At 51.4% G+C, this 25,905-nt stretch overlaps 1 protein-coding gene across 1 annotated transcript in view; it reads right to left on the bottom strand.

Moving 5' to 3' along the window:
- LOC119110023 (cell death abnormality protein 1) overlaps positions 1 to 25,905 on the bottom strand; it is a 56,577-nt gene that overhangs the window by 9,259 nt on the left and 21,413 nt on the right. Inside the window, exons 7-15 of the mRNA XM_037233770.1 lie at positions 24,998 to 25,135; positions 20,186 to 20,326; positions 19,448 to 19,537; positions 17,369 to 17,449; positions 14,896 to 15,042; positions 13,686 to 13,778; positions 9,865 to 9,945; positions 6,544 to 6,624; positions 6,118 to 6,147 (exon numbers count right to left, since the gene is read on the bottom strand). Of these exons, the coding sequence (XP_037089665.1) occupies positions 6,118 to 6,147; positions 6,544 to 6,624; positions 9,865 to 9,945; positions 13,686 to 13,778; positions 14,896 to 15,042; positions 17,369 to 17,449; positions 19,448 to 19,537; positions 20,186 to 20,326; positions 24,998 to 25,135 (882 nt within the window). The remainder of the gene's footprint in view (positions 1 to 6,117; positions 6,148 to 6,543; positions 6,625 to 9,864; positions 9,946 to 13,685; positions 13,779 to 14,895; positions 15,043 to 17,368; positions 17,450 to 19,447; positions 19,538 to 20,185; positions 20,327 to 24,997; positions 25,136 to 25,905) is intronic.

Here is a 25,905-nt window from a genome sequence, read left to right as displayed (position 1 = left end):
GCTTGTGATAAAAGAAACCACTTAGCAAAGAAGTGCTACGAGTTCAAAAGAACGAAGGGTTATTTGTCGGGCTAATTTAGTCGTGACGACAAAGGAAGACGAGAGGCACAGTCGTGAGCTGCCTTCCCTCGGGTGGTCGTTTCACAAACAGCGCTGCAGAACGCTACTTCCTTGTTAGTTACAAGCGACTTTTACGTCCCTTACGGCTGCCGAGTGCTTTCACGCGTCATTGTGTGATTATCACACCGTCTCCTTAAACTCCCAAGCGTAACAGATGGGCCGTTTGTCTCTCACTTTCTATAGCGCGCTGCATACCTCTGGTTCGTGGCAGACTGGCGCAGTACATCTCACAGAAGCCGTGCTCGGTCGCCTTGTTGGCATAGTGCAGGTCCTCGAAGTACACGACCAGGGGGCGTCGGGACGGTTCCCATTCGGACCGCACGGGGAGCGGCGGCGGACCGCGAGCAACCTCGCCGGGCCGCGCTGCAGCGGACGCCGCCGCCTGCCCGTAGGCGGGCCGCCCAGGCGCCGGGGACGGAGGAAACTGTGACGCGGGCCTGTACCGCCGCTCTGAGAGCGGAGCTCTCTCGGGAGACGCGGCATTTCGAGGTGGCGCGAGCCCCTCACGCGGTCGTGACGGGACTGTAACGTTCGTCCTCTGAGGACGCCCCGGGACAGTGAGCTGGGGACGCGCCGCCGCTGCCGACGCAGACAAGGCCTGAGCGGCGGGCCCTGCCTCTGGCGAGGGCCGGTACACACTGAGCAGCTCCTGATGCGCTCCAGGAGCCTTCCGAGCCGGAAGACTCGTCGCCGCCGGCAAGTGCGCACTGGGCGGCGGGAGGTAGGCCCCGTGCGGCGGGAGGTACGTTCCGGACGGCGGGAGGTACACACTGCCCGGCACTGAGTTCAAGTCCACCACAGCGGGCGGAGAGTCGAGCCTCCGCTGCGTCAACGGCAACGCTCCGCCGGCGCCGGTGCCGACGACCGCCACCGTCCAGCAGCTGAGAACGAGGACGCACTGGGCCAGCATGGCCCGCCGCCTCAAACGACGCGCCGCCGCGTCGGACCGCTGCCGCCCTCCGCTGGGGCGGCTCCACCGTCACTGCGGCGGCTGCGGCGCCGGTGAGCGAGGAGGCGCGGCGGACCGTCCGTGTCCCGGGACACCACTGGCCCGAGGAGCCCTGGTCCCGAGCGAGCCGGTGACCGTGCGACCTGACCCACCGCCGAACAGACTGGCTCTCTGCCGGCGGCCGGCCCTTTTATGGCCTCACGCCGCCGCCCGCCGGTCGGCCTCGGCATGTGACGTCACTGGTGTCGGCGCCGGTGGGCCCGGCGGCCAGAATGCGCCCCGGGCGGCTGCCATTGGGGTGACCCTGAGTGAGAACGGCTTCCGATCCCACGCTTCGTTTGCGCGTGACAAATTGCGATGGTTTTTCGGTCGGTGCCGCGCAGTTGGATTGGACAGTTGGAATTCGACGTCACTAGATCAGTGGGGCTCGCCAATGACCACAGTCATGGAGAGACATATCTTAGACCAGTGGAGGCTTCTGGGGCTGATTTCTCCGGAGTCATCTTGCTGCGACGGATATGAGTACCTTAGCCCTTAAGTTTTCACTATGTACGGAATAACGAGTGCTTACCAGATTTTGAAAGCAACACTTTTTACATACCACTGCATTCGTATTTTTTAGAACACAATTTCTAACCAATGAAAACCTATTACGTGATCATGAAACTTTGGGCAGCACGATGACATAATGGACCATTCAGCTCAAAGAAACTATGTTCAGTGCGACTCTCTGCGCATTTCGAAGATTTGCTATGAGGTCTGTGCCGCAGTCCGTATATATTCGTTCAGAGAAGTTTTCAAACTCTGTTCTGAGGGGAAGTCGCAAGCGCTTCTTTTCGAAACGTCAAAGAAATGTGTTCCCTCACATCTCCTTTGTAATGCGTCGTTAAATGCACGCGGGACATGTTTAACTATATTCAGCTGTCCATTAACAATCGGCAAATTAATACTGCATCGGTTCCTTTTGTTGTTTCGCGTAGCTTACGCGCACCTACCAACACTCGTATCTGATATATTTTAACGATGCTAAGAAGCAAACAATCGCAGTCAAGTTTGAGCTAAATGAATCAAATCCCATCTTATTCATGCAATCCCTGGGGCTCGACTGCACCATGAGACGTCACCACTGTGTGAGAGGCCATGTGGGTTCACGTCCAGAAAACGCTCTCATCTGAATCGTTGATGGTCAATTGGGAAATAGGCTTGACCGTCAGGCTGGTTAGCGGAGGTGCAATGTAAGGCGCAATTACGTACCATGACGCAACATGGTACGTACTGTTACAGCAAAACCTGCCAGTCGAACTGAAATCGTTCTGCGTGGTTTGTGGGGTCGGCTATTTTGCAGCGATCCATGCTAAAGAGTCTGATCCCACAGCCATTCGTGGTAAATGAACAGTCGAATTTGTTAATATGATATCCAATATTATTTGAAAAATATATGTTGCCTGTATTTCATACAAAGAAGGTATGCTGCCACCAGATCGGCGGAATTTCGCATCATCCAGTGTAGCAATACTAACTTGTTTTCATAGGTCCTGGAATTTATATGTGGAAACAAACGGGTAAATGACGCCCTCGTGGATTTTTCATGGCTAGAAAAACAGCCTATATCTGAAACGCTAATCCGATAAAGCGCACCAGCCTGACGAACCAACCCTCGCGAAATTGATATCCACGTGCGTTGTGGCGCACCACACCCCTGCCCAGACATCCCGAAGCGGACCTTCCGCAAATTTGTAACGTGTCTGACGGACGCGTGATATGTTTTGGAGATAGCGACTGCCTAGCACCCTCGTTCGTCCAAGGCTGGTTGGATTTCCTGCCGCATGTTTCAGTGGCTTGGAAGCTGTCTAGATAACGCCAGCGATGATGTCATGCTATATGCTTATGCATGACATAAGATAATCCAGTGTAGAATCTACCAAAGCCGAGAGCAAACGTGTAAAAACGTGTGCTTGCACATTCCAAATGTCGCTAATTGACGGTACATGCGAGCCTGAGCTGCAGAAAAAGTTTATATCCGCATCGTCGGTACCAGACAGACAAGGGATGCGAAAATGAGTCAATGCCAGTTGCTTGACCTTTATCACTGGCTAATTGCCTGATCAACCAGTTAGCAAAACAAAAAAGGTTGCATACCTTGAGCTCATCCTCCATATGCCTGTAACGCGTGACAACGGACTGCGAATGCGAGAGAATGATGCAGCAAATTTATGGAGACAATTCTGGCACACTATTTTCAATCATACCACATGAACATCACAGGTGAAGCACGCCATAGCCGGTATATGCAACAACGTAGGGCATTGGTGACACCGATGCGGCGGAGTTAAACTTCATGGTGAAAGTAATTGTGGCCCCATGTATGATAAACAACGCTTATGTGATTTTTTCTTCCACGTTCGTTCATGGCCGACCCGTCAGGTTGTTTCAAAAGAGGCCAAATAACTCCTCCGCACAAATGCACAAAAACCTGGTTCAGACCCAGCATGCCACCATTTGCCTTTAAGCGGTAAAGTGAGACCATCTGATTTCATTTCATAACTGTTCATGACTACATAACTTTACTATATATAGCTGCTTCGTGACCTTGAATGACTGCAAGCTCGCAATCTGCAAGTGTTCCCATGGTATTGGTGCGCGATAAGATATCTGCTAACCTTACCTGGCTCATTTCTAAGTGTATAACATTTGCACCGATGTCATTACGAGCTCGAGTCAGATGCAACATGACGCCGGAAAGACCCTGGACACCAACATATCAATAGCATGTGCCTTTATAAAAGAAATTGGGACCACTGAAGACCATTTTTAATCGCATAATTTCTTAGCAAGTGCCGGAATGCTTCTAATAGTATGAAGTTTTTTGGTTAACCAGTAGCGCACACCTTGTGCTGAAATATTTCTGCGATGCCTTGACTTCGACATGGACTAGATGCATGGATGGTACAACAATGTGGCACAGTATTGGTGTCCAAACGATATTTCACAGCAGGCAGGGCTCTGCTGCACAACAAATGGCAGTGTTCTTGCTGTTCTGCATTTGCTGGGGATGAACGGTTGCCTCTAGTTTGCAGTTATGTCTTCTTTTTAGAACACCTGAACTATAGAAGACATTGATGAAACCTATTTGTACACAAGCGACCCATGATTCACGTCACGTATCATCGGCAGCACGCGAGGGTTATCACCTGACTGGACTCAGAATTGGCACCGGGCTCATGAGCTCCGAGGACGGGAACTAAAAAAATCAATTAATTTCACTTTGAGTCGGAGTCTGACTCGGACCCACCAGTTAAGCAGCGGACTCAAATGTGGCCAGGAGCTAAAGCTAAAACGGGTCAAGACTTGAACCTCTACAAGTGAAGAACAGGAGCTATTTTTTCTCTTTCCCGGCATTACCTCGGACCACACCCTACGTCATAACGGCATGGTATAAGCTACCACAGCATTGCTACTGCGCGGTGATGGCATTATGTTTCCATATGGCCCACAACTCCACACCACATCCCAAACGTTGTAACATAGCGTTCTCTTAACTCTCAACTTCTCTCAACTTCTCTTCAGAATACAGTGATCAACGTTCCGATGCTGACTGGGCGAGACATTAAGTCATACGTTTAATTTGGGCCGAGTTGGCTCAGGTTAGGTCTTGTTCCACGGATCACTACGACTGGCATTCCAAACGAGCTTTACACCTGCCGCTCTATACTCATGATGGTGTCGATCCTATACGCTGCGCGAGGAAGCGTCGAGCTCAGACTCCGACCCAGCGACCACGGACTCTGTCGTAGACTTAAAGTGCTGGGAATCCGGCTTCGACGCAGACTGGCACATATGCAGTGGACTTGAGCGCCGCCGTGATGAAACCCACACCCGGACTCTGGACTTTGGATGCTCTCGTTTCACTTTAAGGATTTGGGACTCGACTCTGTGGGACCAAACTAATTCTGACAGTCGACGTGCCTTAGCAGTCGGCGTGCCCTGGCAGTCGACGTGCCCTAGCAGTCGACGTGCGCTAGCAACCGACTTACCCTATGTCTCAATCAGCAAGAACAAACAACTGAGGACTCTGACTTGAGTCCAAGACACCACAAACCCGACTCGTAACCTGAATTCCGCTTCTGGGACCAGGCCCAAGACTGATCGGCAACTATGCAAATACAACCATCCCCGTGCATGCCACGTGTGCAAAGTTCTCGAGAAGGCCGAGTTCTCCGTCCGGGCGGCCCCCCACTTTCCTGGCCAGCCGCGCCATCTCCTCTGTCGCCGGCGGACGCGCCAACATGCATAGCGGCATTTCTGGCGCGACCCGCCGGTTTTTGCGCGCGGCATTTCCTCGTGTCTGGGGCGCCGCCGGCCGGGCTCCGGGGCCGGCCGGCCGCCCCACAAACTGATGCTGCACGCCCCGAGGAGCCTACTGATTAGCCGGCGGGGTGCGCGTGTGCGCGTGACTGCCCCATGGTCCGGTCGGGACCACCCGGCCCGTCCAGGTGAGTGGCGGAGGCAGATGGCGCACGCGTGGTGGAATGGGTCGCCCGGATTCGGAAGTGAGTTGGGACATGTGCTCCCGGCGTGAGTAATCGATGCGGATTTTTGGGTGGGCACCGGAAGTGGCCTTGCGTATGCGATAGTGATGATTGAGAATTCGTGGTAACTTACAGGCAGCTGGCAGGAGAACCTGTAGGTGATTCAGAATTGAAAGCCTAATTAAAATGAGGAGAACCACTGCGGGATGAATATTGCAATGAATCATTTAACAGGAAAGCCGGTATCATTTCACCCACTGAACTGTTCTCCGAAACCGTGCTACTTAGGAAAGGATTCATCACAAATTACTGGGTTCCTGATTAACTTGGATCTCCGATAACCAATAATACCAGCAAATGTGTCTACTTTAAAAAATATCGAAAACGGCGGATGGTTGATGGTCTGGATAGGGGCGTTGGACATGGATCGAACGGGGCTCATGGTCTGATACGGTACCGGTCCTTGCGCTGGACCAGTGGCCCAGTGATAATGGCGGACAGGCTGGCTGTTAGTCTTACCTTGGTTGATTGATCCTTCGGCCACGTACGCTGCGGGGATGAAGGCACGCCATTAGCGATTGGGACACACCCGCTAATACTGATTGGCAAAAGCAACAGCTGGTGGTATGTATGGGAAAATCCACTTGTTCCGGTCCACGTGAATAACGTAAGGACGTCCCATGCATGAAGCTTATGAAAGAGAACAAAATAATTACGGAAAATCAAAGCATATTTTCTGCGGTGAAGCATGGTCACAATTGTCAGACAGCTGGATCGGATGGAACTTACGATGCAGCTAGCCAACTGGGACATAAATGTAATGACCAAATACGCGGAGTTTCTGATCAGTCACATGTCAACCAGTCACAGCAGTCTGAACCACAACAAAAGTCCATGCCAACGGCACCACTGCAGACAGCAGCGCTGCTCCCCTCTCCCACTCACCCTGGACACAGATGGCCCCGTCCTCCTCCTCATAGCAGTCCTCATCTGGAGCGCAGATCTTGGTCGCGCAGGTCTCGCGTTCTGCAAACATAAGCAGTTCAACGCTGTGAAAGCTGAGATGACATGCCATAGAGGCACGTGCCCAAAACGGGAGCGCCCTGTGTATGGAGCTGCTCTGCAGGATCTCAGCCGCTGTTATTCGCGTCACGCCCAGGCTCACAGGAAACGGAGGCATCACGTGAGACGGTTCAAACTCGGCTCCGATGCTCATGGCCTTAGCTGCCTCGCTATTGAGTTTGGCTTTACAGAGTGCACAGCGGTGGTGGAATGTTAAGAAGGGCTCTGTGATTAAGCGCACTTGTGCCTTGCGCAGTACTTTATGGTAAGAATCAGCCACATGCTGCTGGTTTTTGTTTTAGTTCAAGAAATAGCTGGCTGGAGCAAGACTGGCAAGACTGTCAAGCCGACCTTTTTTGTTGCCTCTTTACAAATATTTAATGTGCCAATCTTTTTACTCAGGCGAAGTCAATGGAATACTTAAGAACGAAGCATGTCGCTCAATGATCGTAAGCTTCATAAATCTCTCCATGACATATTCAGTTACCTTTAACTTTGCATGGCAAGACATTTTTGCAAACGATGAACTAAGAATCTGATGGCACCTAGAATATTCCATAATTTGAACACATATATTAATGTTTCATCTTTGACAGCCGTATAATGTTCGGACATTCCTCGCATTTGACATGCGTGACGCTGGGAGGAGCCGTTCACATCTGTGGAACGGGGGTCAGGCACCTGGCGTGCGCATGCCAAACATTTCAGACACGGGTTAGCAAGGAGCAACTCTCCTGCTAAAGAGTCATTTCTTCAAACCACCCAAGAGGCAATCAGATCTCTTAAAAACAGATTATTCGCGTGACCCTGACAGGCCCGACTTGCAGCTGGCTTTGACCTTCCTCGCCTGCACCAACCAGAACGTAAATTCCTCGCTCGTACGTAGGGATCTACGCACGAATTCACATGGCGATGAAGTGTACAGGTTGTAACGGAGGTTTGCGAGCTAGTCGAATATTCTGCTCGGGCTCCGAGCAAATGCCGCTTGGCGTCTCGACAAGCCTGCCATCTCTTGACAAACAGCACAAGCGCTAGTTTGAAGATATTCCCTCAATGCGAGCGGTTCCACGCAGCTTGTCCAACAATTCTTCCTTCCCATGTCATGAGGTGACTGATGGGAAGACAATGATGAGAAGGTTGGCCTGCTCAAGTGGCTGCAGTGAACAGCTTTCAGGGGATAACAATTAAATATTGTGTACATTTTTGAGAGCGTGTAGCATTGTTGGGGAGGTGTGACCGCCATACCTGCCAAACAGCATTATCTGCCCACACATGTAATGCACACCTTTTATCATTAAAATAATACGCAGCGAGGTGAGCATCGGCCAGAAGGGAAAAATGCGTGTGAGATTCATGCACAGTCCCCAGGCCGCCAGAATCTACGCCAAGACGAGGCGTCAAAGTCCATACATGCTGACGTGATGTTCAAGCACGTGGCGCTTTGTGATTACCAGCCTTCTTAATATTAATCCCCGGATAGCGAAATGCTCAATGAAACTGCCCTAAAACACCCGCTACACAAAGTTTTACGTGTGCATGTTTTGGCGTTTAAAACACTCTCCAACACAAGATGGCTATTACGAGCGTCGAGCACCAATGAGTAGCACCAACATGTGTGCAGTCAAAGGTATAAGTGAAATAATTTTGGAGGCGACTCTCTCAGGCTACGGAACTGCCTCATTACCCTATGTTGGCGGCTGTGTTTAAGTCGCAAGCACAGCCTTTCGGCCAGGCATGTCCTGCTGCCTCGGAATGCGGACAGGTGCAGCACAGTGCCATTTCCGCGGCTCTCGGTGTATTTCCTGACGGGGTTACAATGGAGGGTCGGCTGCACCTGGCGATTCGCTGGTCCGGACCAGCCTTTGCTCACGCTCCTAGCAACAGAGCGGTATTTCCCTTCCTGGATTCGGAGCGCCATTTTGGACGCAGTCAGCTCGCGTTTGGCCCGCGCCTTTTTGATCCAACTTCTCAGTGTCATCACGTGCATCTGATTGCAGATTAAACACACTTTGCCTAAACCTGTTGCAACTAATATATCTATACGCACCTTTTAGTAAATGGCACTTCATCAGGCGTCAAGAGTGCTATTGCTAGTGCGTTAATCAAAAGCGACACCCGGCGAGTTGCACAGATGGCCACTCCGCGGTGATACCCCGCTGAGCCTGCCATGGGGAACGTCACTGAAGTGAGTGGCGATGTCGTTCGGAAACCAGACATCTGGTCAAACAGCAACAATGTAGATCGATTTAGTTTCGGCAGATTAGTGGGAAACACTGGATTTTTTCGGACAAGCAGACTTGATGCATTTAAGACTGCGGTGTGTAGCACTGCAGTCCTATGTCGTTAAAATGATATGACAATCTCAGCATCGCAGGGTAACTTTAGAATAACATCCAAGCAATCTTATGACTGGCTTATGTGATTTAGGCAAATAACTGACTAACAATATCTAGGAAAATCGAGTAGCATGGTGTGTCACATCCACGTAGTCAGAAGCTCCGAGTGGAACTGAGCACCCAGCGAGACTGCGTCTGTGTTCAGCAGTGCTGCAGGTCAGACTCTGACTGTGCTGGCGGAGCCGGGCGGCTCATAGCTGAGCACTCAGCGAGACTGCGTCTGTGTTCAGCAGTGCTGCAGGCCAGACTCTGACTGTGCTGGCGGAGCCGGGCGGCTCATAGGCTTACCATCTTCGCGGAACCCTAGCTTGCACTGAGCTGGGCTCCGCAGGACTAGCTATGATGGCTACGATGTGATGATGGCTATGATGCATAGCTATATATGATGCTATATAGCTATGATGGCCTCAATCCACGCGGTTTTGAGTTGGAGGAACTGGTCTCCACTCACTTTGATCAAACTTGGGAGACGACGCTGTCCCTGACACGCGAGCCTCCTACACTCATGTTTTTGTGTCATGAATCGTGCTTACGATCGTCGCTTTGTGATTGCCGAGATACTCGTTGACGAATTATTAAAAACAGCCCAATCGATGTGAAATGACCTGAACAAGTTTAGCACCATGCAATACGACAGGCTAACTGCAATTAAATAAACTTAAAGTCGAAGCTGGCCTGATCACTTCGGCGCGCCGGGTTCGAGTCAGACGCGGCAGCGCGCGCTGAGCTCGTACATGCGTGCGGTGCTCCTCATGACAGTCATTCCCGCCCGCCCGGCTACACTTGCAGCGAGCGGCGGGGAGCGTACCTTTGACGCAGCGGGCGCCGGTGAAGCTCTCGTGACACACGTAGCCGCTGGGGCAGCGCTTATGGTCGCAGGTGTACAGGTCTGAAATGGAGAGGAGCCGTCAGCGGTGTGGGGTGAGAGAGCGCCGCGTACTGCCTCGGTTCAGTATGCAGGCCTGCGCGATGGGTATCTAAAAGATGTGACATAGCCAGGGTGAATTCTGTACGGTTACAGCGTCATGCATTGGGAGATAGACGCCTGGTATTTTCTCGCGCTGGTACTTCTCTTCTGAATACTTTTCCTCTCCATGTATGTATTTTTAAGACGCTTGTTCATTTTACTTGCATTTTTATCATTTCTTATTTTTCGATGGATGCGTGTTTTGCAGAACATTTTTCGTTTCATCAGCACGCCAACATACTGACAACCACATCGTAAATATTGAACTAGATCGAAAGCCAACATCTCATCCGGATGAGGTGAGAACAGCAAGCAGCCGAACTCACCGAAATCGGGGCGAACTCACCGAATAGCGGTTTCGGTGGCTCAGTTGACCTAGCGTACATCAGGGTTTGCGTACTAGAAAGCGTGCTCATGTGATTTGTCTGTCCACAGAACACGTCTTCAGACTGCTAAGTGTTGCGGACAAAATATCAGCCACCCATCAGAATGCAAGCGGCTTTACAGGAAGATTCAGAGTTATTTGCATGAAAGCATAGCCGCCATAGTGCCTCCATTCAAACACAGAAAACAATGGGGTCGGGACGAAGTTCTTTAACTTTAAAGATGCTCCCCTAAGAGCTCAAGGAAAAGATGAATAACTGCACCGTGGCAGTTCTCTTACTCGGGATTTTGCAATAAATAAGATGGAGGGGCACAACCAAAACGAACATTGAAACGTGATTTTAATGCTCCAAAGGAGCGCAAAACTAACTGCATGTTGTAAAACAGCATATGCTATTTTCAATTTTTCTACTTTTACGTGTCTTCTACAAAGCTATCTGGCTTTGTTCACGTAGAATCTTAACCTAGCATTGCACGTTAAACCGCGGCAACAATAGCCAGTACGGCGACCATTCTAGAATGCAAATAATCTGATGCGCGGAACGCAATATAAGGATGGAGACCGTGATACACTGTGAGCATTTCCAGTTCACATCACATTCACATAATATAGATCGGCGGTGTAGTTTCCTATTGAAAGGGGGAGGTTTCAGTCCCCTATTTGGGCTCCACCTTGCTTCCGCAACTTTGAGAAAAAATTGGGTTGAACCGTGGAAAATTCGTCTGTTGACGAATTTCCGGGCAGGTTTCGAAACTGCTCACGGTTCCCCTTCCCCACCATCTGACTGCGAAACTACGTCCGTGGTGTAGATGAAGCGTAAGCCTTATCGTTGATTGGCACTATCGCACTATTCGTTTCGCATCTTCTCAATAGATGGCGGTAGCGATTCAACCTGCATTGATCTACTGCTCCGCATCATATTAGACCAAGGTCGATTTTTGTGCACCAGGGCCAAATAAATTCAAACTTTCCGGTTCCTTGATTTTGCTGCCCGTCATTCTTTTGTCGCGATCTCAATGTACCTGAAACGTGAACGTGGTTTTGCGAAGGGAAGGACCATCTGAACGCGCAGCCCGACGCAGCCGGGCTCGAATACGCCGCATCCAGGCTAAGAAGCAATCGCGCAGCAAGATGAGCTGCTGTAGTTTTCAATTGTCAGAGCTTGACAACATTGAATGGTAACTGATTGTTGTTAATTTTTAGTAACTCTTGAATATTTGACAACTAATGTTTTAGCACGGTGACCAGCGTTTTGTCGTCGGTGGTTGTTGAGTGTTGTAGCCAAAATATACGAGGCACCATCCTAGATACTGAAATCAAGACAAGCTCCAGATAGCCATGTCAGATCACCTTCCCTGCGACGCATAAGCCAAATTTCAGTGAGGTACTCTCATACGTGATCCGCTAGGTAGCCTGACATTCATTTCGTTCTGCGGTGCAAGCTTTCGTGCTGACCAAAAACATCATGCAATGTCAGAGCGCCCGGTGCGGTATGCCCAACATCCATGCCAAACAAAGCAGCTTGTCAAACACCAAAGCGTTGCAGCGCCACAAATATCACCAAATAGCTGCCGCATTAACATAGCAGCCTTGGCAAGTCGGCCAAGTGCCACGCTAATCCGGCTCAAACGCCAAGACATGCCTTTGTGGACATGTCATCTGAGGAATCCAGCCCGCGGACAGAAAGTCCGCACAAGCCGGCGGTGCCAGGCGGGGGTTGGCGCGAACCAGCCGGCCGCCCCCAGGCACCGGCAGAGCGGCTTGGGTTCCAGTGCAAACCTTGGTGACATATAGCCAACTCTGTCCCTGTCGGCGAGGCTCTTCTCGACGAACTCTGGACGTTGATTGATCATCATGAATCGTATGGGACCGATCCTACATGTGCCTTAAACGCATCAGCTTGTTTTCTCTCTGCTGGGTTCTAGAGATGTGTCTTGGGATCAATGTGGGCTAGTTATGTGTATGTCCAGCGTCAGGCATCAAAGCGAAGTGGAACGTGTGACAAGGTATTATATCCTACACGAATAATCCAATTTTTTCGCGTGGATATTCACACGTCACAAAACATCAGGAGGCACACATTTTGTTTGCAATTCAGTGAAAAGGCACGTTTCAGAACCTATATCTATATTTTCGTCAGATTCAAAAAGGCCTGGATTTTCTGCTTGGTAGAGCTAAGGCTTATCTAGCTTATCATGTTGTGTATTTCATCTCCTCGGCGGGAGAAGCATCAAAACCGAAGAAAACGCAAATGTTCGCCTTTTTTATTTCCCAATCGTTGTGAGATTTTTTCTCCAAGCCATAATCGGTGACATCTTTAGGATAATCATCATGGTAACTGAAAATGGGTGTATCGAAATTAGAATGCATAACGAATTGCTTCGGACGTCATGTGACCAGCGCGCCGGCAGCGCCACCAGACGGCCACTCACGGAAGCTGTGACTCCGACTCACATCCGCCGTCGAGACACATGGCGCTGGGGGGCGGGAGCAGCATTGGCGCCGGCAGTGGCTCGGAAGGCTCGCGGTGATGAATAATGACGTCATCACATACGCGACCGTCTTTCAGCGTCGTGTATGCAATAAAGGAAGCGGCAGTGTCGCGTGCGATGTCCGAGGGAGAACGAACGTGGTATTCGCTTGCCGATGTACGGCGCAGCTGACACAATGGGCCAGCTCCACATGAAAGGAACTCAAAGCTGTGAATTGCAACGGCCGCAATGGCACGGCTTTTCACCTTCACGGGTGGTAGGACCTCTGTGAGGACGACCACTGATGAACAATGACAGGGAAGCATGGCAGCCCCCCCCCCCCCGTGCCATGACCGAGTGGCCATTTCACGGCCGAGCCCTGCCTCCCTCGCTCGGCCCATTATTTATTTAAAGTAGCCAGACGTCTTGCTGTTTGACCTAGAGCGACAAGGGTGGCCACTGTAACTCTCGAAGACGGATGTGGCGTGTTATGATGTGGTGATAGTGCTGGAAAGGATTTGGGCAACAATGCCGGATGGAACTTAGCATGCCCTGGTGGTCATGAACGGGAAAGACTTTTACTTATCCGACTCGTTTCGGCTTAAAAGATTGTGCCTACAGAAAAAAATCGTAAACCAAAAATGCAGAAATTTGCGCAATGCGCTCCTTAATCATATGGTATGCTTTTCAAGCCCGGAACTTTCTCTTTGCGCCGTCATAATACCGCAAGGTTCTGGCGGTAGCATGGGTGCCATGTTTCTGAAGCCGACAACCGGCGGGCGACCAACGCATGAGGGCGGACCCACCTTCGACGCAAACCGCTCCGTTGGGGGTGTCCTGGCAGACGTAGCCTGCGGTGCGGCACAGGGAGGCGCCCACCGAGGCGCAGTCCGTCCTCACTGCAAGGGGGCAGGTCAAGGTCAGACGCGCCCTGAAGTCACACGCGGCTACCGGCGCGTCCTGGTGGGCGGGTGTGGCTGCCAGCGCCAGGAGGTCGACTCAGGCACGGAGGCCAGCAGCCGTGCTATTGGCGGCACGCGCAGCAGGGTAAGGACTGTGAGCGCGCCTACCAATTACGGCGACTAGCGGCTGTCACCGCAGGCTCCCCGCGGTCGCGCCAACGCGTCAATCATGGGCGCTGGCCACACAATGGAACGGCATTGTTGGGTAAGATTACAGGCGGGGCGGTACGGCGCTTACCGTGGTGAGCTACTCCTACCATGCGCGATTTTTCATGGGAACTTTCTAAAGTATTCCGGGAGCTTCTTTTTCGCTGTAAAACGTCGAGATAAGCTCCGGTTTGTTCACTGTCGATAACCGCAACAACAAGCATGGGACATATTTCACCTTGTCTGACGTAGATCCGATTATCCTTTACATATCAATGAGGTACTGGCACACCGATCCCCACAGCATCCCCAAGAGAATCACCACGAATGAAGGTCAAATGCGTCTCGATAATCTGTGCTGAGTGGTCATCTAAATCTGACATGACAGACCTGTGTGCAGATGTCGATGATGCACGCAGCTGCGAAATACATATATACTGTGCACATTTTTATGTGACTGACGTTCAACGAGGACACAAATGCACAGCTTAATGTTCTAACCGCCTCAGACTAGATGTCTCCGGTAATGAGAGGAACGCTAATGCACACGACATCGAACATGACCCTAATGTCCGAGAGCATTGCGGTTGCTTCGCATACTTAGGTGAACAGTACATAAGCCTGCGCTCTGGTGCGATGACACATAACCGCGGTCGTGCTTGGCACACACAGGTGGGGTCCGTGAGCTGGGATCCACGAGCCATGAACTAGAGCCAGAGGGCCATGAGCTAGGATCCACGAGCCGTGAACCGGAACCAGATGACCATGCGCTGGGATCCGCGAGCCAGGATCCAAGACCCGGGAGCTACGATGGACAACTCGAAACTCTGGATCCTAGATCCTGGAGAACGCGGATCCTGAATCCTGGCGATTCATGCGACGGGGGCGGACTTGGAGCGGTACGCACGTGGCTTGACGCAGCGCCGCACGCAGCCGGCCGTGCAGCAGATGTCGTCCCCTTCGCAGTCTTCGTCCACTTCGCAGAGGACGCGGGCCTTCTTGCACGGCCGCAGGGCGGTGGCGATCAAAGGACAGTGCCCCACCTTGGTGTGAGCTGCACCGGAGGTCAGTGTCAGCCAGGGTCAAGGCACGCGATGGTGGCGAGGGGGGGGGGGGGGGGCGGCGAGATGAAAACAGACCCCGCAAGGCAACCTCTGGATCGTCAGCTTTATCCTTTCGTATGAGCTGTAAGTCACGAAGGCACTTTGCAGAAGCTGCAGTAGTTTAGCCGCAATCCCTATGCAAGCGTATAGGGATTACGCTATCTATGTTAATCGTACATGTCGTGTCTGATCGCCATCTCGGTGGCATACTCCATAGTCTTAAAATTTCTCGGGAGGTCGCCGTTTCACTAGTCAACCGAAAACACCAAATGAAGGGAAAGACAATACAAGCCTTGCCATCTACGTACACTGTTAAAAAAGTTGTAGGAACGCTGAATTTCTAACAGCAGGACAACTTCGCAACTCTTTGAAACATAGTCACAAGCAAAAAGAGGCAGGGTAATAAGTCAAAAAAGGGAGAGAATGGCATCAAAAGCAGGCCATCTCGTCTGGTGACCAAGTGTTGGCTCCAAGACCGAGGCACCTCCTCATATGGCATCCCCAGCTGACATATTAACTGTCGCGCCTGGTTCAGTATGCCAAGCTCCGCAGGCATCGGCGCGAACACGAGCGCGCGCGACGCGGAGCATATTCACCATGTGTGGGTCAGGGTCGCCGCCGAGTACAGTTAGACGGAGGACGGAGGGGTGGCGGAGAAGGCCGCCCGGGAGGTCCCCCGACAACGGGCCAGCTGGCCAGAGGTCAGCGGCGGGCGGACGTAAGTGACGGGTGGGCAGCGAGGGAGTGGCGGGATGATGGCAAGGAACGGCCGCTGGCAAACTGCGGGGAGTGTCGCTGCAGTCAAGACTGGAGTGAGACGGAGCAGCGTGGTGGGGACAGTGGCGGCCTGCAGAGCCCACTAACGAGACAATCAGAAACGGCCTGCAGAGCCCACTAACAAGACAATGCATGTCAGCAGATGGGACGACCAGAACAGGCCTTGCACGGGAGAGACGTCATGGAAGGAGGCGCGCCGAGCTGGGCTGGGCAGCCAAATGGGACATTAGTCAGAATGATGGGGAAATTGGGCCCGAATGATCGGAAATGTACAAACAAGCAATCACAAGCTGCCGCCTGGAAAGCTGTCCCGTTGCTGAAAGCTGAACTCAAAATGGGTTCCTGGCTCATCTCTCTTCGATCCATGATTGGATAACGAAATCTTTTTGCGACGGATTTGTACTTTTGCACATAGCGGGTCACCAAATAACTAAAAGATCTGTGCAAACTCAGGCTTTTTGGAATTTCACCTGGGGTTTCAACACTTACAAAATGTTTTGAAAATGCTTTCTTTCAAATCACACATGGTTTGCCAATGATTATTATCTTATTGAAGTAACTAACGCACAGACAATACAAATGGAAAATTATGTCGCATACTTGCAGGATGACAATTAGGAAAGCTAACATGGAACACTCATTTTCTTTAAGTGAAACGTATATGCTCATTATTTTGGTGATGTAGCTACTCGTGTTCGGCGACTCAAAAGTTTTTAAGCTGAAGAGAGTGTCTTAAGAGTGCACTGAAGAGCGTCAGCGTGGAAATGTCAGGTAAATTCAGGAAGTTTTAAAACAGAGCACGAAATGAGTATGTGTACCCTGCCCTCCTCTACGCCACGCCCCATCCTACATCCCCAGATCTTTTTAAGATCTATCGTCATCGATGCTTGCTTCTTGTGCAGTGTGCTACGAAAATTGTGGCCACGTGATCTGCGGAAACAAACTCGCTGTTGGAAAGGCCGTCCAGTCGCGAATTAGGAGGCGCAAGTAATTTGTGTCACGCAGGCCAGCTTAGCCATCACTGCGGTCACATAATTCCTTTTGATCTGCAAGCAGAGATAGGTCCACCCTCTAACTTGACCAAAACCACAGAATTATAGCCGTCACCGAATATTTCCACTGAATTCGGAAAAGCGCCACTTTGCTTTACGTCATTACCGTGCTGGGGGAGGCGCAGGCGGACTTAATGCGGATTTGGTTTTAAAAGCGGAGATTGCCTTGACCTTTTGCTGGTCTTGTGAAAAACCATATGTTAAATCACTGGGAGAGGAACGTTGAGCCTCATGTCACTGTAAGATTTCGTGTCGATAAAAATGTAACAAGTTTAGGCATCTAGTCCCACGAAGCAAAATACATCAAATACAGCGTCAAGTTCAAATGCGAAAATGCTAAAACATCAAACTGCCTTGCATTGTGACTGGAACTGGTGGCCAGAAGTTCATGTGCCGAAAGAGTAAATGAGAAACGCAGAAACTCCAGCTGCAAGGCGATGGCACTTACAAACGCATACGGCCACGTCGTGCTTCTGTAGACAGCTGGCGTCCTCGTCACACACAGTCTCCGCGCACGTCGTCTTCGGCCCTGGCGAAAACACGTCGCGGTTATTGGCGAGAAGAGGATCGGCTGTCCGTGATGAACGAAACACACACAGGTTCCCCCATCCCGCCACTTCTAAATATGTGTTATGAGAGGAAGACGCGTCCTTTGTTTAGTTTGTTGTGGGCGTTCCCAGGCCTGGTTGTCAAACACATCCAATGCGTCCAACACGTCCAACTGGTTGGTGATTGAACCCCGCAATATCCCGCGCCGACGGCCGCGGAGGCAGCGAAATGCTACAGCATTTAAGCAGTGGCCAGGTTTGAACTTGCCCACGACTTGACAGATGATTGTAGCTGCACGTTTCAGCAATTGCGCTGCGCCGTACTCACAGGAAATCTTAAAAATGTGTCTTAGACAAATACCCGTTACGGAGCGAAACACACGGAACTCTTTCGATCGGTTCTGGCGATTAAAAGAGTAGATGCTTATGCGGTAGATGCCCATCAGATAAGTTTCCGTTTGGTCATGACATAACAAAACCATCTGTTCGGAAAGGTCCCACGGGCGGCCTTGGCCTCAGTCTCAGCCTTGTACATGACTTCATTTAGGAACACATCTAAATGTGAATGCCAGTAAATGTATGTGCAGGAATTGTATGAAATCACTTCGGCGCGACACACACTCGAAGGGCTGATTGATGTTGCGTTACTGCACAAAGAGTGTGGCGACGTAGTGACGGCCCACTGCGATCGATTTGCTTAGTATGTGGTTGATAAGGGGGTCCACTGCAACAATGCGTCAGTTTCATACAGTAAGCAGCCTGCTCAAGATATTAGGTTGGTTTGATAATCATTTTGCTCAGTGACCGACTTCATCACGGGTAAATTTGAACAAGCTGTGAATTAAGCAGTCTGGCGAAACAAAACAGCATTTTTAGGGGTCGGTCACGCTGAAACACCGCCGCCAGTGCGTGTTCAGGACACTATCTCAGCAGCTATAGGCAGATATTTCGAGGCTGTCATTTCTGTCTTAATTTGTTTTGACATGGTGGACCACCCAATTTTACATTTTGGCAGTCATGGCTAGTCATGCCATCAGGAGTCAGATCTATATGACTGAAAATGCTCATTTCAGTCATTTTTAAGCGCCAGAACAATACTATTCGTGCTGACTAGTTGCGCTAGATCAAGAGAAAACGAACACGCTTCTGCCCCACTAGACACTGCTCCGGTCGTAATAAGCCACACCGAGTCACGTACTTCGGACTACTGTTCCGCAAACATCGTCACTCAGCATTAAAAATAATAAATCGCATGATTTTACGAACTTGATTTTGTCCGAAACTGGCATTGGCCTTGACGTTGACAGCAATACCGAAGAATGTTTTCTGGAAGTAAAGACCTCCTTTCCCGCGTCATCAAGACCGCATTGCTCTAATGCCCATTTCAACGATACACAAACATTAATTGAGGCCACATGACCGTGGTGATTCCGCGGCCATGGCGGGTACAGTTGTCCAACAACCGTCACACTATCTTAAAAGTAAATAAACGACATGACATATGCCTCATCAGTTACATATCATCACATATCATCAGTTACATGTGGTTCATCACTTTAACTCATGTCACAATAACGTTTGTCGGGACAACCGCCTGCCATTTGGATCCTTCCGACCTTTCTGCTTTATCTTGGGGCAACAATTACTCAAGGCGAACAACATTGGAGAAATACTCGAGACGACACGGGGTGTGTCCCCGTCTTCGGGTCGTCCGTCGCGTTCGTTTACAACACTGCACCTTTTCTTTTCGATTGGACCATTTCGGTTATCGTTTAATCAACTCGAGCCTGAGTTGATAATGTGAACGATGAGCTTATGTGCGTTCCGATACCGACCACTATTGGTGCGAGTGTCTAGGCTTCTTCACGCTGGCTATGTTAAGCTCACTTGTGAACACGATGGTCGGTTGGCAGCTTTATCGGATAATCGACAAGGCGTAGTTCCAGACTGTATCGTTAAATGGGTACACATGCACTCACTGTTAACGCATTCCGGTCCTTTGGCCGAGTCGATGCAGTAATAGCCGCTCTTGGAGCACTTGATGTTGCGACAGGAGGTCCTGTATTCGGCTGAAAAAGTTGGAAGCTGCAAGCATGTTCACCGCATACTTGCATGACTGAGTGTCACCATAATGACATTCCATAATAATTTATAGATGTGGTATAACTACATACTTTAATCCATACGCTTGGGCTTCAAGCGATGAATTGTCGGGACTGTGCTCTAACTTTCCCTCCATACCAACTTTTTTCCCTGACCCAAATGTAAGTAAACACAAATGGGACTCATATTTACTTGTGATGTCAAACGAAGACCGACACTTCTACAAGGCCGCCAAGTAGCGGTTCGCCGCTTAAAAATCCAGCTAGACGAGAACAGGTTTAACTGGCGCCAGACATGCAGGCAAAGGTGGCTGTAGGCGTCCGAAGAGTCATTTGACCCCTGGCCTCTGACCAGATGGGCAAGGTCGGCGGGCGCGAGACAGTGTCCATGTTACGCAATGGGCCGGCCCGACGGGCGTGACCAGAAATCGCTCAGGCGCCGGGCTTAAAATGGAATCGCGGCCGATTCGACGTCAAAACAGCGCCAACAGGTGCCGCCGAGTCTGATGAACCGGGTTAACTGATCGCTGACTGGCCATGTATGCGCTGACACGCTGATCACGTGGCATCAGCGCAGGCCTCACAACTCAGCCACGTCGGGGGCAGGTTACTCACTGGGCTGCACGCATCCCATGTCGCCGTCGCTGTTCTTGCAGCACTTGAGCTCGTGCGGGCACTGGTGGTCGGTTTGGCAGAACATGCCCGGCCTCAGCGTCAGGTTCTCCTCGTTCGGACACAAGTTGGGCTTCTCGCCGACTGTGAAGATGAGCGGTATGAATGTGCTGTGTCACGCGGAACTGAACCGCTCAGCGTCAGACGCTCACAAGCGTATGGTTAGTGCTAACTGCGCGTGTCTGAGCAGACTTTTCGGCCATCTTCTTCCATAATGAACTTCTTGGGGCCTCTAAATGCTTAAATAACTAAATATTCATCAGATAACTTTTCATATAGAGCAGTCAGCATCAGCTAAGCAGCCGACCTAAATGTCAAGAAAGTCACTCTTATTCTATGACAAATAACTCTCATGGTGCACAACAAGAACGTACAACGGCATAAGCGCTGACAAAAACCAAAGCGATTAACCGAACGGTACAGGAATGGCACCGTTAACAGCAGCACGGGGCGCTGTTCCAGGTACATGACGTGATCAATGCTTTAAAGCCCATTTCGTGCTCTGCGGCGGCACAAGACGATGTCGACCTTCTGAGGCCTTGTGAGTCAGGCAATTATTCGCAGTTCGCAACGCCGCGGCTGAAATAGCCGGCCCCTACCATTTGGACCGGGGACTGGAGATCTGCGAATTCCTCTGTGACATTAAGGGCTGAATTTTGCCAATCCAAGGTCAGTAGCTTTTTACTGACTAGTGATTATATGAGCAGTAAAGCTCTGCAAGAACCAGCCTAGTCACGGCGCTACTAGGATGGCATCACTCGTGAAGAAGAGATCAAACCTACGCGAACAGAGAATGTGGCTGAATTATGCATGAAGAAAATATAGGTGGGGAGTCATAACCTGGATAATATTAGTCAAAAACATCGTGAGCTTAGGTAGTCAAGGCAAAATAGTTGCACGGAAAATTCCGCTAGATTTGGTGACGTTTTGACCGGTTTCAATTTAACAGTTTCTCGTTTGCAGTGATTTGAGTCTCGGTCCCGAATGAGATTCGGTGTCTTTTTTAATGCACAATGCCCAACACAAGTCGAATGGTCAAAACCCACCTCCAAACCCATGCGCAGTTCTTGAAAACACCCACCCAAGTACGAACATCCAGCAAATTTTCGCCTAAACGGCTGGCCACCGTAACGTGTTCCACAAACCAAAGACCCGTGAACTGATGAGCTAGATGCCAGCGCATGCGTTTTCGGCCACGACCAAGCAAGCCCGCGCCACATCTACGTGACCTAAGAAGAGGTCACAGCCGAGACAGCCGCACGACATCGCGCACCGTCCCGCAGCCCGCTCCGGTAACGGTGCGCCCCAGCGAGCGACGGGCGAGGCCGGCCGCGCAGAGCAGGTCTGGGGCTTCGCGCGGCCGGAACCTGCCAGCAGGAATCCGCGCGGACGAGTAGGATGACCGCACGACCGCACGCGGTGGCCGGCGGCGCCAGCCCCGGCGCCGTGACGTCACTGGTCGGCGTGACGTCATTGGTCAGGTGACCTGTCGTTAAGTCGCAGGCATCCGGGTCCCCCGGCGGACCGCGGTCACGTGTCGGATTGACTGGGAGGGGGGGTGGGGTGCGCCTGGGTGTGCCCCTTGCCGAGGCCACGGTTCGGGTCTCGCTAGTCGCGCGCGTGTGACGGTCGCCTGCACTTGATATCGACCTCACATGTTGCAACGAGCTTTATGTAGCTGTGGCATCTCCGCCGGACGAACAGGTCTGTTGACTCGTTCGATCTCATTATGCAACGCGAGAAAAAGCTCGAGGCTGTCTGAAACAATCAGAGGCCAGGGAGGATGCAGAGTGTTTGATTGCTTGTCCGGCGTAGTGATTCGCTGCGTACGTTCGAGTTCGCGCAACTAACTGAACTGCCTTTGATTGTGGTATTCAAGCACTCCGTTCAGAACACGTGCCGTTGTATTTCGTATGGAAATAGATGCAGCCAAAAATCGCTCTTGAGCGAGGATACAAGGGTGTTGCTTTCATTGCATCCTTCTTCGAAAGAAAAAAATCACTTCTTTGTAATAAATGATACAACAGCGTTAGGGTAGCTTACAGTCATTTAAGTTACGCGATTGGGACTGGAAGGTAGAAATGCTTCTCTTCTTATATAAAATCGATGTATTGTTTTCAGAGTCAACTTATACAAGCGAATTTCACTTACGGCCAGCTCGGTCTTCATCATAATCAGACATCATTTCATTTTGTTTTGTAAAGACTTGTTTTAGACAAACATGCATTCATGAATGCCACCTTCGTTTTCCTAAGAGGTCCGCAGGTGCTTCAGCGAACTCCACAATGCTCCCTAGCTCCCGGGCCCAGGTGCCCATTGCGGTATCGCTTCCACGTACTTTTCGAAATTTATCCGATTTGCGGTGAGAGAGGCTCCACAGATCTCCAAATCTGCCTTATAGTCTAAGTAATTCTCAGACAAGAAGCTTGTTTCCTAATGGGTTTCTAGGTCACACTGACGTTCTACAGCTCAACCTCGTATTTCTTCAGGCATCGTTATCAAAATAAACCCCTTTGGCAAAGCCAGGCGGGACACGATAGCTCTGGAGTTCTACGCGCCTCGTCATATAGGTTAGCTCGACATCAGAAGTAGGAGTGCTCATCACATCTTCGTTGGTCCTGACACCCATGTTTCAAAATGGCAATAATTATTTGGTAGTTTGTGGGAGAGTGCACGCCCAAAATAATGTATCCACCTCCAACGTGACACACATTTCCACAAATTTGAATCGCTGCCTGTGTGGCAACGCTCCCTTGATACACCAACCTTCCTGAGCCACTTGGCACACTCCACGATCCTTCGGCGCCGTCACACGAGGCGACCAGTGGTTGCTATGCCCTCCAGGCCTGGTCTTAAGCACATACATACGCCCTTGCCGCAAGGAAGGCTCACCGTCGACAGGCGGGGGGCGGAGCGCCATTTTTACGACGGGCCGCGACCTTGCGAGGTCACTCCAGCGGTGGTCCTCGAGCGGTGCACCGCGTGACCTCCGTCAGGATTACTGGCCCCGAAGCAGGGGGCTCACTCGGAGCCTGTCCGAGCCCATCAGATGGATAGCGCTTGTAGGCGCATCTTCACAGGACCCGACCCGGCGGCTTCGTCACCATCCGCAGCTCGAGCACCGTGCAGACGCCCGATTTCGCAGTAGCGACCGTCCTGAATGCTGAGCGCCGTCTGACGCCGGCTTTTGTTTCAGTCGCTGACGTGGGCCCATATGTCGATGTCCTAATCAGCGTCGGGCCCGCTCGTGTCTCCCCGATCTTTGTCACATTACGCGCCTCGTTATGCGCGTCCGTCGCTCTTGGCTATCGTCGGCGTGCGCCGATCGCACGCCTTAATCCCCGGCGTCCCTACAGCGCGAGCCATACACGTTGTTAACGCGGACATGATATACGCCGCACCCAAATCGGCATTAGCCACCGGCCATAAAGTCTCGGAATGCACCTGCACACGAGATTGGCGCATCTCGCGCCAGACGGCGGGATGGTGCCGTCGCGACCCCCGCCCCAAACGACACGCGACCGGCGGCGGCGGCGCGGTAGCGCGGCCGTGGACACCATCAGCGGACACGTTTGTTGTGTCGGCCGGCTGACTACGACCTCCGAAAACACGCCCCGAGTCTGGCCGGCACGGCGCGTGTCTTCTAAGCCGGGGCGCTGTATTCTGCACAGCGCCAGGCTGCGGACCGCGAGGCTTCGGCAACAGAACTCCTCGGCGATGGCTAACTAAAGAGGGGGCATCTGCGTTTTCCTCTTCACAGTTGCCTCACTCACAAACTCTTGTCTGGAGGAGTTTGTCGAGGTGAGCGCTGATACCACGTTCACCCGGGGTGACTATGGTAGCCTCGTGGCCTGTGGCTGAGCGTCACTGACGTGCCTGCCACCGAAGCAGCTGTACTCTCGACCCCTCAGCTCGAGACTTTGCTGGCTGTCGGTCGCCGTAGCTTTGAGCCGGCCCTTTTGTGCATAGCGTAGGCGTACAGCTCGCCCACGACTGTCCAGTTGTTACATAAGACACTGCTAGCTACGTTGGGCTGCCGTTGGACGGTGCCAACTGCGCTTCTGATTTCCCAATGGGCTTGACCCATTTAGTTGCCTGATAGGAACCTTTGAATTATCAAATTATTTATAGTTACCAAAGTACCAAATAATTACTAAATAGTAACTAAATCACCAAATAATTTTTTTTAAATATCAATAATTAAATCAAGTACCAAATTTGGCATGGTCGTGCGAATAGCGAGCGCTCGTTCTGCATCGCTCAACAATCCCTCCGCCATTCACACCCAGGGACGCCCTGGGCTTTTCAGTTCGATTCGGACCACTACATTTTAGCTCAGATTGCTGCATTTGACATACGATTTTACACATTTCAATACATTTAGCTTCACCCGCAACTCAGCACCGTCGTTCCCATCGATCCTAAAATATGTTATCTTCTTCGAACTGAGTTGCCTGCTACGCCTGCTTATGCGCCATCTCGTTACAGCCTGTTTTAAGGAGCCTTGTTTCCACTCTGGCTCATTCGATGTGCAACCATCCTTTTTCAAGAGTTCCCAGACACTGACCCGTTCTGCCAGAGAACACACAAGAGCAGCAACTCCTCGACTGGCCTGATGACGTAGGCTGATCAAGTGACCTGGGCTGATCTGGAGATCTGAACTGACCCGGCTACACGCACTGTACTGGCGACGCGAGCAGATACGGCGACCTGAACTGAGCCAGCGACGGGGCTGACCTGGGGAGCTGGACTGACCTGGTGTGGAGCACTTCCTGCCGCAGGGCGAGTCGCAGCACTTCTCATTGCCGGGGCAGTCCTTGTTGCCGATGCACTGGTCGTCGCGGAAGAAGCAATGGGGCGTCTCTAGCTGGGCAGGGCAGAAGCCCGGGTCGTCTGCAAAACAAGCCGGCGCGCTGAGCGCAGACACGACGCGGCAGTGGGGCTTCGGCCGCCAAATACGAACGAGGAGGAATGTGGCGGGCAGCGCGGCCGCCGCGTGGAACGCAGACGCCGGTATGGCCATTGTTGTTCTTTTTATGCGTGTCGTGCTTGATACGTTAGAATAGCGCTGTCCACGCCGGTCTGCGAGAATGGCTGGTGAGCTCGAGAGGAGCGCTTATTTTGATTGAGCTGTGGAACCGGAAAGCAGGGACAGCAAAATGCGGATGGCACTCGGCTCCTTTACTTAATGCCGGCCGAAAGTATTAGCTATGCCGCGAGCGTGCGCTGCGATTTGATTGTAAACATCGATGCAGTACTTAATGCACTTGTGGCGACCAGGGGTGAGCGGTATAAGTCCGGTAAGCTGCGAAAAGATGAGGAGAAGTGACGGGAGTGGGAAATTTGCCGCTCCCAATTCTGAGTCACCCAACTTCGCTTCTCCTCGGAGTCAGACCGCCGTTTCCGGTTGACCTAAAGTGGACCCGTAAGCCTAGATTGATCCTGACACGTGCTAACGCGATTTTGACACGTCCTCAAAAAGGTCATCTCAACACGGTCTTAAAACAATCCGTCGTTAAGCTTGTGAATGTCACATTGCGGTGTCACGGGAGAACGCAAATCTTAAATTCGTTGAGGCGTGTGCCTGTTTCTAAACGTGCTTTAAGGAATAGGTAAATCCATGAATGAGATAATAGTATTATCCTTACTCCTCGGAGAAAAAC

The sequence above is a fragment of the Pollicipes pollicipes genome, unplaced genomic scaffold (genome assembly GCF_011947565.3).
Source record: "Pollicipes pollicipes isolate AB1234 unplaced genomic scaffold, Ppol_2.1 Scaffold_7231;HRSCAF=8579_pilon_pilon_pilon, whole genome shotgun sequence".
In the NCBI taxonomy this organism is placed as follows: domain Eukaryota; kingdom Metazoa; phylum Arthropoda; class Thecostraca; order Pollicipedomorpha; family Pollicipedidae; genus Pollicipes; species Pollicipes pollicipes.
The sequence above is the reverse complement of the archived record's forward strand: the minus strand, read 5'-3'. Positions and strand labels throughout refer to the sequence as shown.